This window comes from Oncorhynchus mykiss, chromosome 15 (genome assembly GCF_057628025.1).
Source record: "Oncorhynchus mykiss isolate SJ-2025 chromosome 15, ASM5762802v1, whole genome shotgun sequence".
Classification (NCBI taxonomy): domain Eukaryota; kingdom Metazoa; phylum Chordata; class Actinopteri; order Salmoniformes; family Salmonidae; genus Oncorhynchus; species Oncorhynchus mykiss.
In genome coordinates this window covers 77,203,988-77,217,305 of record NC_143036.1, presented here as the reverse complement: position 1 = coordinate 77,217,305, position 13,318 = coordinate 77,203,988, and the positions used below count along the sequence as shown (strand labels likewise).

At 49.7% G+C, this 13,318-nt stretch overlaps 1 protein-coding gene across 5 annotated transcripts in view; it reads right to left on the bottom strand.

Annotated features, from left to right (window-relative positions):
* Positions 1–8,823: 8,823 nt before the first annotated feature.
* Positions 8,824–13,318, bottom strand: part of LOC110499743 (CCR4-NOT transcription complex subunit 2) — a 108,088-nt gene continuing 103,593 nt past the window's right edge. For all 5 annotated transcript variants that reach the window (XM_090199190.1, XM_090199191.1, XM_090199193.1 and 2 more), the window contains one exon: positions 8,824–10,443. In XM_090199190.1, coding sequence (XP_090055316.1) covers positions 10,357–10,443 — 87 coding nt within the window. In that variant the 3' untranslated portion in view covers positions 8,824–10,356. The remainder of the gene's footprint in view (positions 10,444–13,318) is intronic.

Below are 13,318 nucleotides of genomic sequence, written 5' to 3'. Positions count from 1 at the left end.
ATAACATAACCCCAGGGTCAACCAATCACATCTCACCTGACTGTCCTACTGCCATAACCACATAGGGCAGTTGAAGAGTTGCCCAGTGGCTGGTGGGGAAAATATTGTCTGTATTGTATCTATGTTCAGCAGAGACACTGCAGCTCCTGTATCCTGGAGGAGGAGGGGCAGGCAGACCTCATCAATCATCAGAGTGTATGTTTTAAATGCTACTCGTCCAAAGCTGACATCATGAACAATGGTGGACATGCATTGTGACATGTCCATGGTTCTCTGCCAGGTATTTGACATGAGGGACGGTCACTAAAGAATGTCCCATGTCACATGACCAGAGTAGAGCGACAACGTTAAGGTATCCCCATGTTTTCATTCCTGTCGTGGTTGACCATCAAAAAAGGGTTCTTCAACGAAACTGTGAGAACAACCTGAGGAATAAAACAACGCAGACACATGAGAGATTTAAAACAACTTCCAGATCCAAAATATCTGTCAGCACTCATTTTGTATGTACTTTTTGTAGACACTTTATAACATATTTGGTAAATACTGTTCAAATCAATGGGTTGCAAAGAACATACAGATGCCGTATCTTAATTTGATCATCCTGTTTGTGGCAAACCGCACTGTAAAAACTTCTGCCTACAAATATCCTTTATCATTTATGCTAGTTAACACTCCTTTTGCACTATACCAATGGTGACACACATAATATATAAATGGTAACTAGTGGAATAAACACATGATATATAAATGGTAACTTGTGGAATAGACACATAATAGTCAGTCAGAAGCCTAAGTAAAGTAACCCTACTGTAGAGAGGAGTGTAACCCTACTGTAGAGAGGAGTGTAACCCTACTGTAGAATATAGAGGAGTGTAACCCTACTGTAGAATATAGAGGAGTGTAACCCTACTGTAGAATATAGAGGAGTGTAACCCTACTGTAGAATATAGAGGAGTGTAACCCTACTGTAGAATATAGAGGAGTGTAACCCTACTGTAGAATATAGAGGAGTGTAACCCTACTGTAGAATATAGAGGAGTGTAACACTACTGTAGAATATAGAGGAGTGTAACCCTACTGTAGAATATAGTGGAGTGTAACCCTACTGTAGAATATAGAGGAGTGTAACCCTACTGTAGAATACAGAGGAGTGTAACCCTACTGTAGAATATAGAGGAGTGTAACCCTACTGTAGAGAGGAGTGTAACCCTACTGTAGAATATAGAGGAGTGTAACCCTACTGTAGAATATAGAGGAGTGTAACCCTACTGTAGAATATAGAGGAGTGTAACCCTACTGTAGAATATAGAGGAGTGTAACCCTATTGTAGAATATAGAGGAGTGTAACCCTACTGTAGAATATAGAGGAGTGTAACCCTACTGTAGAATATAGAGGAGTGTAACCCTATTGTAGAATATAGAGGAGTGTAACCCTACTGTAGAATATAGAGGAGTGTAACCCTACTGCAGAATATAGAGGAGTGTAACCCTACTGTAGAATATAGAGGAGTGTAACCCTACTGTAGAATATAGAGGAGTGTAACCCTACTGTAGAAAATAGAGGAGTGTAACCCTACTGTAGAAAATAGAGGAGTGTAACCCTATTGTAGAATATAGAGGAGTGTAACCCTACTGTAGAATATAGAGGAGTGTAACCCTACTGTAGAGGAGAGAGGAGTGTAACCCTACTGTAGAATATAGTGGGCAATGCAGGCCAAATACAGACCATTCTAGAATCCCAGAATACAGGGCACTGCAGGCCAAATTACAGACCATTCTAGTGTCTCTATGGCAATGGCCCCTGTCCTAGCCTGGCACAGTTTGGATTATGCTAACTCTCTTCAATTGATAAAAAAAAATGTTTTATATACATATATATTTTTTTAACTGGGCAAGTCAGTGAAGAACAAATTCTTAATTTACAGTACAATGACGGCCTACCCAAGCCAAACCCTAACCTGGACGATGCAGGGCCATGGGACTCCCAATCACAGCCTGCTACAGCCTGGAATAGAACCAGGGTCTGTAGTGAAGCCTCTAGCACTAGGATGCAGTGCCTTAGACCGCTGCACCTGCAATCCCCAACCAACCATCCCTCACCATACCAACCCCTCTCACCAAGTCTCTCCCTATACTTCCCCCTCTCACCAAGTCTCTCCCCATACCAACCCCTCTCACCTCGTCTCTCCCCATACCAACCCCTCTCACCTAGTCTCTCCCAATACCAACCCCTCACATCCACCTCTCACCTAGTCTCTCCCCATACCAACCGCTCTCACCTAGTCTCTCCCCATACCAACCGCTCACATCCCCCTCTCACCTAGTCTCTCCCCATACCAACCCCTCTCACCTAGTCTCTCCCCATACCAACCCCTCTCACCTAGTCTCTCCCAATACCAACCCCTCACATCCACCTCTCACCTAGTCTCTCCCAATACCAACCCCTCTCACCTAGTCTCTCCCCATACCAACCGCTCACATCCCCCTCTCACCTAGTCTCTCCCCATACCAACCCCTCTCACCTAGTCTCTCCCCATACCAACCGCTCACATCCCCCTCTCACCTAGTCTCTCCCCATACCAACCCCTCACATCCCCCTCTCACCATACCAACCGCTCACATCCCCCTCTCACCTAGTCTCTCCCCATACCAACCGCTCACATCCCCCTCTCACCTAGTCTCTCCCCATACCAACCCCTCACATCCCCTTCTCACCATACCAACCCCTCACATCCCCCTCTCACCTAGTCTCTCCCAATACCAACCTCTCACATCCCCCTCTCACCTAGTCTCTCCCCTCACATCCCCCTCTCATCTAGTCCCTCCCCTCACATCCCCCTCTCACCTAGTCTCTCCCCTCACATCCCCCTCTCACCTAGTCTCTCCCCTCACATCCCCCTCTCACCTAGTCCCTCCCCTCACATCCCCCTCTCACCTAGTCCCTCCCCTCACATCCCCCTCTCACCTAGTCTCTCCCCTCACATCCCCCTCTCACCTAGTCTCTCCCCTCACATCCCCCTCTTACCTAGTCTCTCCCCTCACATCCCCCTCTCACCTAGTCCCTCCCCTCACATCCCCCTCTCACCTAGTCTCTCCCCTCACATCCCCCTCTCACCTAGTCCCTCCCCTCACATCCCCCTCTCACATAGTCTCTCCCCTCACATCCCCCTCTCACCTAGTCTTTCCCCTCACATCCCCCTCTCACCTAGTCTCTCCCCTCACATCCCCCTCTCACCTAGTCTCTCCCAATACCAACCTCTCACATCCCCCTCTCACCTAGTCTCTCCCCTCACATCCCCCTCTCATCTAGTCCCTCCCCTCACATCCCCCTCTCACCTAGTCTCTCCCCTCACATCCCCCTCTCACCTAGTCCCTCCCCTCACATCCCCCTCTCACCTAGTCTCTCCCCTCACATCCCCCTCTCACCTAGTCTCTCCCCTCACATCCCCCTCTCACCTAGTCTCTCCCCTCACATCCCCCTCTCACCTAGTCTCTCCCCTCACATCCCCCTCTCACCTAGTCCCTCCCCTCACATCCCCCTCTCACCTAGTCTCTCACCATACCAACCCCTCACATCCACCTCTCACCTAGTCTCTCCCAATACCAACCCCTCACATCCACCTCTCACCTAGTCTCTCACCATACCAACCCCTCACATCCACCTCTCACCTAGTCTCTCCCCATACCAACCCCTCTCACCTAGTCTCTCCCAATTACCAACCCCTCACATCCCCCTCTCACCTAGTCTCTCCCCATACCAACCCCTCACATCCCCCTCTCACCTGGTCTCTCACAATACCAACCCCTCACCTGGTCTCTCCCAATACCAACCCCTCACATCCCCCTCTCACCTAGTCTCTCCCAATACCAACCCTTCACATCCCCCTCTCACCTAGTCTCTCCCAATACCAACCCCTCACATCCCCCTCTCACCATACCAACCCCTCACATCCCCCTCTCACCTAGTCCCTCCCTACACCAACCCCTCACACCCCCCTCTCACCTAGTCTCTCCCAATACCAACCCCTCACATCCCCCTCTCACCTAGTCTCTCCCAATACCAACCCTTCACATCCCCCTCTCACCTAGTCTCTCCCAATACCAACCCCTCACATCCCCCTCTCACCATACCAACCCCTCACCTAGTCTCTCCCAATACCAACCCCTCACATCCCCCTCTCACCTAGTCTCTCCCAATACCAACCCCTCACATCCCCCTCTCACCTAGTCTCTCCCAATACCAACCCCTCACATCCACCTCTCATCTAGTCTCTCCCAATACCAACCCCTCACATCCACCTCTCAACTAGTCTCTCCCAATACCAACCCCTCACATCCACCTCTCACCTAGTCTCTCCCAATACCAACCCCTCACATCCACCTCTCACCTAGTCTCTCCCCATACCAACCCCTCACATCCACCTCTCACCTAGTCTCTCCCCATACCAACCCCTCACATCCCCCTCTCACCTAGTCTCTCCCAATACCAACCCCTCACATCCCCCTCTCCCCATACCAACCCCTCACATCCCCCTCTCACCTAGTCTCTCCCAATACCAACCCCTCACATCCACCTCTCACCTAGTCTCTCCCCATACCAACCCCTCACATCCACCTCTCACCTAGTCTCTCCCCATACCAACCCCTCACATCCCCCTCTCACCTAGTCTCTCCCAATACCAACCCCTCACATCCCCCTCTCACCATACCAACCCCTCACATCCCCCCCTCACCTAGTCTCTCCCAATACCAACCCCTCACATCCACCTCTCACCTAGTCTCTCCCAATACCAACCCTTCACATCCCCCTCTCACCTAGTCTCTCCCCATACCAACCCCTCACATCCACCTCTCACCTAGTCTCTCCCAATACCAACCCCTCACATCCCCCTCTCACCATACCAACCCCTCACATCCCCCTCTCACCTAGTCCCTCCCTACACCAACCCCTCACATCCCCCTCTCACCTGGTCTCGCCCCATACCAACCACCAACCATATCACCCATTCACATGCAGGACTCGGACAGAACATCACTAAGGGCCTGTCCAGCTGCCATGCATGCTCAGCACTCTGGAGGCTGTCCCACATCCCAGCATGCACCCTGGGTTGTCAAAGAGCGAGAGGAAGGCAGACGGGCAGGGCTGTGAGACTGCTCAGACAGAACTCCTCTTGGGAAATCCTGCACTTTTCTGCTGTGCTGGCTGCTGTTCTGCTGCTCTGACAGAATGACTCATTTTCTCCCTTCGTTTTAGGACTCATGCATACATAAAGATCTGCTGTCAGTACAGAATGCATTACCGACACGTTTTACCGTATCTACAGTATGTATATTTTAATATATATATATATATATATATTTTAGGATATCTATATGTATTATTGACACTCACTTATCTAATGGGGAATACATTGATGGTGAAGAGGAACATAGAGGGTTAGTGGCTGAGGAAGAAGAGAAGGAGAGAGAGAAGGACAGTAAATGAAAGGTTTGGTGGGTGAGCCTTAATTTGCCACATCTTTCAGTGGCTGGCTGAGACCTGTCCTCTTCACCTGCTGCTGTGTCCCTAGAGCAGGGTTCCCCAACTGGTCCAATTGGGCCCGCGGGTGGTTCTCCTGCTGCTGTGTCCCTAGAGCAGGGTTCCCCAACTGGTCCAATTGGGCCCGCGGGTGGTTCTCCTGCTGCTGTGTCCCTAGAGCAGGGTTCCCCAACTGGTCCAATTGGGCCCGCGGGTGGTTCTCCTGCTGCTGTGTCCCTAGAGCAGGGTTCCCCAACTGGTCCAATTGGGCCCGCGGGTGGTTCTCCTGCTGCTGTGTCCCTAGAGCAGGGTTCCCCAACTGGTCCAATTGGGCCCGCGGGTGGTTCTCCTGCTGCTGTGTCCCTAGAGCAGGGTTCCCCAACTGGTCCAATTGGGCCCGCGGGTGGTTCTCCTGCTGCTGTGTCCCTAGAGCAGGGTTCCCCAACTGGTCCAACTGGGCCCGCGGGTGGTTCTCCTGCTGCTGTGTCCCTAGAGCAGGGTTCCCCAACTGGGCCACCTGTGCCCGTGGGTGGTTCTCCTGTTGCTGTGTCCCTAGAGCAGGGTTCCCCAACTGGGCCAACTGGGCCCGCGGGTGGTTCTCCTGCTGCTGTGTCCCTAGAGCAGGATTCCCCAACTGGGCCACCTGGGCCCGCGGGTGGTTATCCTGCTGCTGTGTCCCTAGAGCAGGGTTCCCCAACTGGTCCAATTGGGCCCGCGGGTGATTTTATTTGGCCCCTTAAGTTTAGTGAGCAAAAAAAAACTAATTTCATTGTTGGACATAAATAAGTAAAAACACCATGGGGTTTCATCTTCTCAGAGTTTAAGAGATGGAGACTAAACCTGTCTCCTCCATCTGGTATATGTTTATTGTTTTTAATATTTGACCTTGACTACTTTTCTTAAAGGGTTTTTAGTCTTTTTATGGGGCTCTCCTTGGCTCTGGTATGAAATGCTACAACTCAAACCTTGACATACAAGGTCCTGGGGAAAGTTTATCTCCTCTGCTCTCTGTAAAACACAACCATTCCAAACCATTTAGTTTCAGCTCGGCCTGGCTGCATTTCCAGGTGATTTATCTTTTGGAAAGGAATGGGTTTTGCTATATGAACCCAAGAGATCGTCTCCTTGGCTTTTTTGTTGTTGTCGGTAATTGTAGAATTCTTTGCAGCTTCCATACTGTTACAGTTCATTTCCTCAGGTCAGGTTGTTTCCTCGTAGCCCAGCTGTGTGGATTCTGAGAGTAAACCATATATCGACTGGTGAGTACTACCCAGCTGTGTTGATTCTGAGAGTAAACCATATATCGACTGGTGAGTACTACCCAGCTGTGTTGATTCTGAGAGTAAACCATATATCGACTGGTGAGTACTACCCAGCTGTGTTGATTCTGAGAGTATACCATATATAGACTGGTGAGTACTAACCAGCTGTGTTGATTCTGAGAGTAAACCATATATCGACTGGTGAGTACTACCCAGCTGTGTTGATTCTGAGAGTATACCATATATAGACTGGTGAGTACTAACCAGCTGTGTTGATTCTGAGAGTATACCATATCTGGTGAGTACTAACCAGCTGTGTTGATTCTGAGAGTATACCATATATATAGACTGGTGAGTAGAGTTTCTAAATTCTATCAACATTTACAGGTTTTCTAGATATCCAGGTTGGAAGAGTTCAGAAATAAAACAGGCGATCCAGAATCCTCCAACCAGGATTTCTGGAAAAACCTGACCGAGTTTTGCTACTTTACTGCACTGAGGAAAGGTGTGATATTTCAGCCACTAAATCACATGTTGACCACAAGGTGGCGCCACATACCACAACTAATAATACTTCATTTACACATCTAGTCACAAGGTTTCCCTTTAGTGGATGACTTGTATGTAGTGGATGTATGCATTCTCATGAAGGCCAGCTACGTGTGAGCAATTATCAAATCATAACTCCTGGCATGGATGGGTCAGCCATGTGGACTGAGGTAGTATGGGAAAAAGATGCACAGAATCAAAAGAAGAATTCAAAGAATATTTCTGATAATTCAATTGAGACCATAAACACAGAGACAGACTCACACAGAGCCACATGCAGACAGACACTCACACAGAGCCACATGCAGACAGGCTCACACAGAGCCACATGCAGACAGACTCACACAGAGCCACATGCAGACAGGCTCACAGAGACAGACTCACAGAGCCACATGCAGACAGACACTCACACAGAGCCACATGCAGACAGACACTCACACAGAGCCACATGCAGACAGACACTCACACAGAGCCACATGCAGACATACTCACACAGAGCCACATGCAGACAGACACACACACAGAGCCACATGCAGACAGACACTCACACAGAGCCACATGCAGACAGACACTCACACAGAGCCACATGCAGACATACACTCACACAGAGCCACATGCAGACAGACTCACACAGAGACAAACTCACACAGAGCCACATGCAGACAGACACACACAGAGCCACATGCAGAGACTCACACAGAGCCACATGCAGAGACTCACACAGAGCCACATGCAGAGACTCACACAGAGCCACATGCAGACAGACTCACACAGAGCCACATGCAGACAGACACACACACAGAGCCACATGCAGACAGACACTCACACAGAGCCACATGCAGACAGACACTCACACAGAGCCACATGCAGACAGACTCACACAGAGACAAACTCACACAGAGCCACATGCAGACAGACTCACACAGAGCCACACGCAGACAGACACATACAGAGACAGACACTCACACAGCGCCACACGCAGACAGACTCGCACAGAGCCACACGCAGACAGACTCACACAGAGCCACACGCAGACAGACACATACAGAGACAGACACTCACACAGCGCCACACGCAGACAGACTCGCACAGAGCCACACGCAGACAGACTCACACAGAGACACATGCAGACAGAGCCACATGCATACAGACTCACACAGAGACAGACTCACACAGAGACAGACTCACACAGAGACAGACTCACACAGAGCCACATGCAGACAGACACACAGAGCCACATGCAGAGAGACTCACACAGCGCCACACACAGCTCCACACGCAGACAGACTCACACAGCGCCACACACAGACAGGCTCACAGAGACAGACTCACAGAGCCACATGCAGACAGACACACAGCGCCACACGCAGACAGACACGCCAGACACACAGAGGAAATCAACCCCCCACACCGCAGCATACAGGAGAAAGCCTTTCTACTTGATTAAAGAGAAGCAGCTTTTCTCCAGAACGTGATCAGAAAACACAACTGTTTCTTCATGTCATTTTTATTGGCTTTTTCTTTTCCTATGAAAAGCTGCTGTTGAAAACAGCCAAAGTGAAGTGCTTCAGTCCTCATCTTTCTCCAAATCGCATCCCTCCAAAACTACCATCACATGGGTGTTCTTATTGGCTCACTGAGAATGTATCTGACCCTTGATTGTAACGCTTGGTGTTCTTCATTGTTTGCTGTGGTTGTTGAATTGAAAGTGTTCAGGGCGTGAGGCATGGTCCCCTGTCCTGACCAGTTATTGTCGTCCTCTATCCACTGGCTCCAGTACAGTTTTAATCCAGGTTGTTGTTGTTGTTGTTGTTGTTGTTAGGCATGGTCCCCAGAACAGTCCTGTTTTATCCACGTTGTACAGTACGTCCAGTATTGCGTCGCTCCGTGCTCACCTCCTAAAAACGAGGTACAGCCGGGGCGACAGTCTGTTTTTATTTATTTTTAAATCTTCTCCAAAATAGATGTCATATATATAATATATACACATCACACACATCTCTTTATTCATCTGTGATGCCTGTAAGCCCCCCCCCCCCCCCCCCTCCCAAAAAATGGAAAAACATGTTGTACTTTTATTACTAAATTGTAACAAAGACAGTTCTCTCTTGTTCTCCTGTTCATCCCTGGAAGGAGGATGAGGCTCAGTGAATACGGACAGCTGGAGGTTGTCTGTCACTGATTGGTGGATAATTCTTGTGGGCAGAAAAGGGGATGGAAAGGGAGCGAATGACAGAATAAACAGAAGGAAAATAAATGTTGTGTGTTTGAGAGTTAATGTCCAAACTGAACTATTATGGGTCTTGTCTTCACAATATTAACAAATCCACAAACATCTTTTGTGTTCTTTTATTACGAAATAGAGCTACAATATGAACATTGCATTTTCTCCTGGCCTCTTGTCCGTCTGTGGGTCTGTCTGTCTGTCTGTCTGTGGGTCTTCCACTCTGCTACAGTAACATGGGTTGAGGTATTTTCTGCAGGTCACTGTGTTCTTTGAACACTTCTGTTGGATAATGACAGATCAACCTTGTTCTGTCACTGTCAGAGGGTCTGTGTGTGTGTGTGTGTGTGTGTGTGTGTATTATGATGTCATGGTGCTTCGTGACCAATGGGGAGGTCTGAAGAATGAGGCGTAAACAAAAAGGTTCTGAATGTTTTCAAAATGACAACCAACCAAAACAAAGGGACAAGGTCAGGGAAAAACAGGGAAAAGAAAAAAAATATATATTTTAAAAAAGAGAAACCAGCGTCTGATTGGGCGGCACATCATTCAGTTCAGGGGAAGAAGGACCTGCCCGGAGCCAAAATGGTCGCCGGATTTCCCTCCATTTGGCCTAAAGTCAATTTGCCAGACGGTGGATGGTCGAGGAATAAAAAGCAGGATGCCTGAGCCAGCCACACCGGCATTCGCTGTCTGTAGGTCTGTCCGTCTGTCTGCTGTGAGGAACCAGGGCCAGGGACCAGAACTCTAACCAGGTCTAGGATCCCATGGTGGACTGAGAACGAGGGGAAGGAAGTCTCTCAGAAGGCTTGCTGGGCTGGGTTGTAGTTGAAGGTGGATGGCACGTGGGGTCTCTCCTCTAGCTTCTCGTATTCCAGATGAAACTCCTAGAAAGGGAGGGGAGGAACAAGGGTTTTAGGGATGGTAGTGGATAAGGGTAGTGGATAAGGGTAGTGGATAAGGGTAGTGGATAAGGGTAGTGGATAAGGGTAGTGGACAACGGTAGTGGACGACGGTAGTGGACGACGGTAGTGGACGACGGTAGTGGACGACGGTAGTGGATAAGGGTAGTGGACAACGGTAGTGGACGACGGTAGTGGACGACGGTAGTGGACGACGGTAGTGGACAACGGTAGTGGACAACGGTAGTGGACAACGGTAGTGGACAACGGTAGTGGATAAGGGTAGTGGACGACGGTAGTGGATAAGGGTAGTGGATGACGGTAGTGGATGACGGTACTGGACGACGGTAGTGGATGACGGTAGTGGACGACGGTAGTGGATAAGGGTAGTGGACGACGGTAGTGGATAAGGGTAGTGGATAAGGGTAGTGGACGACGGTAGTGGATAAGGGTAGTGGATGACGGTAGTGGATAAGGGTAGTGGATAAGGGTAGTGGACGACGGTAGTGGACGACGGTAGTGGACAACGGTAGTGGACAACGGTAGTGGATAAGGGTAGTGGACGACGGTAGTGGATAAGGGTAGTGGATAAGGGTAGTGGATAAGGGTAGTGGGCGACGGTAGTGGATAAGGGTAGTGGACGACGGTAGTGGATAAGGGTAGTGGACGACGGTAGTGGATAAGGGTAGTGGACGACGGTAGTGGATGACGGTAGTGGACGACGGTAGTGGATAAGGGTAGTGGACGACGGTAGTGGATAAGGGTAGTGGACGACGGTAGTGGACGACGGTAGTGGATAACGGTAGTGGATAACGGTAGTGGATAACGGTAGTGGATAACGGTAGTGGATAAGGGTAGTGGATAACGGTAGTGGATAAGGGTAGTGGACGACGGTAGTGGATAACGGTAGTGGATAACGGTAGTGGATAAGGGTAGTGGATAAGGGTAGTGGATAACGGTAGTGGATAAGGGTAGTGGATAAGGGTAGTGGACGACGGCAGTGGATGACGGCAGTGGATAACGGCAGTGGATAACGGCAGTGGATAACGGTAGTGGATAACGGTAGTGGATAACGGCAGTGGATAACGGTAGTGGATAACGGTAGTGGATAACGGCAGTGGATAACGGCAGTGGATAACGGCAGTGGATAACGGCAGTGGATAACGGTAGTGGATAACGGCAGTGGATAACGGTAGTGGATAACGGCAGTGGATAACGGTAGTGGATAACGGTAGTGGATAACGGCAGTGGATAACGGTAGTGGATAACGGCAGTGGATAACGGCAGTGGATAACGGCAGTGGATAACGGTAGTGGATAACGGTAGTGGATAACGGTAGTGTTCAGCTGAAGCAGTGGATAACGGTAGTGGATAACGGCAGTGGATAACGGCAGTGGATAACGGCAGTGGATAACGGTAGTGGATAACGGTAGTGGATAAGGGTAGTGGACGACGGTAGTGGATGACGGTAGTGGACAACGGTAGTGGACGACGGTAGTGGATAAGGGTAGTGGATAAGGGTAGTGGATAAGGGTAGTGGATGACGGTAGTGGACGACGGTAGTGGACGACGGTAGTGGACGACGGTAGTGGATAAGGGTAGTGGATGACGGTAGTGGATAAGGGTAGTGGACGACGGTAGTGGATAAGGGTAGTGGACGACGATAGTGGACGACGGTAGTGGATAAGGGTAGTGGACGACGGTAGTGGATAAGGGTAGTGGACGACGGTAGTGGACGACGGTAGTGGATAAGGGTAGTGGACGACGGTAGTGGATAACGGTAGTGGACGACGGTAGTGGATAAGGGTAGTGGATGACGGTAGTGGACGACGGTAGTGGACAACGGTAGTGGATAACGGTAGTGGATGACGGTAGTGGACGACGGTAGTGGATAAGGGTAGTGGATGACGGTAGTGGACGACGGTAGTGGACAACGGTAGTGGACAACGGTAGTGGATAACGGTAGTGGATAAGGGTAGTGGATGACGGTAGTGGACGACGGTAGTGGATAACGGTAGTGGATAAGGGTAGTGGATAACGGTAGTGGACAACGGTAGTGGATAAGGGTAGTGGACGACGGTAGTGGACGACAGTAGTGGACAACGGTAGTGGACAACGGTAGTGGATAACGGTAGTGGATAAGGGTAGTGGTTAACGGTAGTGGATAAGGGTAGTGGACGACGGTAGTGGACAACGGTAGTGGACAACGGTAGTGGATAAGGGTAGTGGATAAGGGTAGTGGATGACGGTAGTGGACGACGGTAGTGGATAACGGTAGTGGATAAGGGTAGTGGATAACGGTAGTGGATAACGGTAGTGGATAAGGGTAGTGGACAACGGTAGTGGATAACGGTAGTGGATAAGGGTAGTGGACAACGGTAGTGGATAACGGTAGTGGATAAGGGTAGTGGACGACGGTAGTGGACAACGGTAGTGGACAACGGTAGTGGACAACGGTAGTGGATAAGGGTAGTGGATAAGGGTAGTGGATAAGGGTAGTGGACGACGGTAGTGGACAACGGTAGTGGATAAGGGTAGTGGATAAGGGTAGTGGATAAGGGTAGTGGATAACGGTAGTGGATAAGGGTAGTGGATAAGGGTAGTGGATAACGGTAGTGGATAAGGGTAGTGGATGACGGTAGTGGACGACGGTAGTGGACAACGGTAGTGGATAACGGTAGTGGACGACGGTAGTGGATAAGGGTAGTGGATAAGGGTAGTGGATAACGGTAGTGGATAAGGGTAGTGGATAAGGGTAGTGGACGACAGTAGTGGATAAGGGTTGTGGATAAGGGTAGTGGATAAGGGTAGTGGATAACGGTAGTGGATAAGGGTAGTGGATAAGGGTAGTGGAAGACGG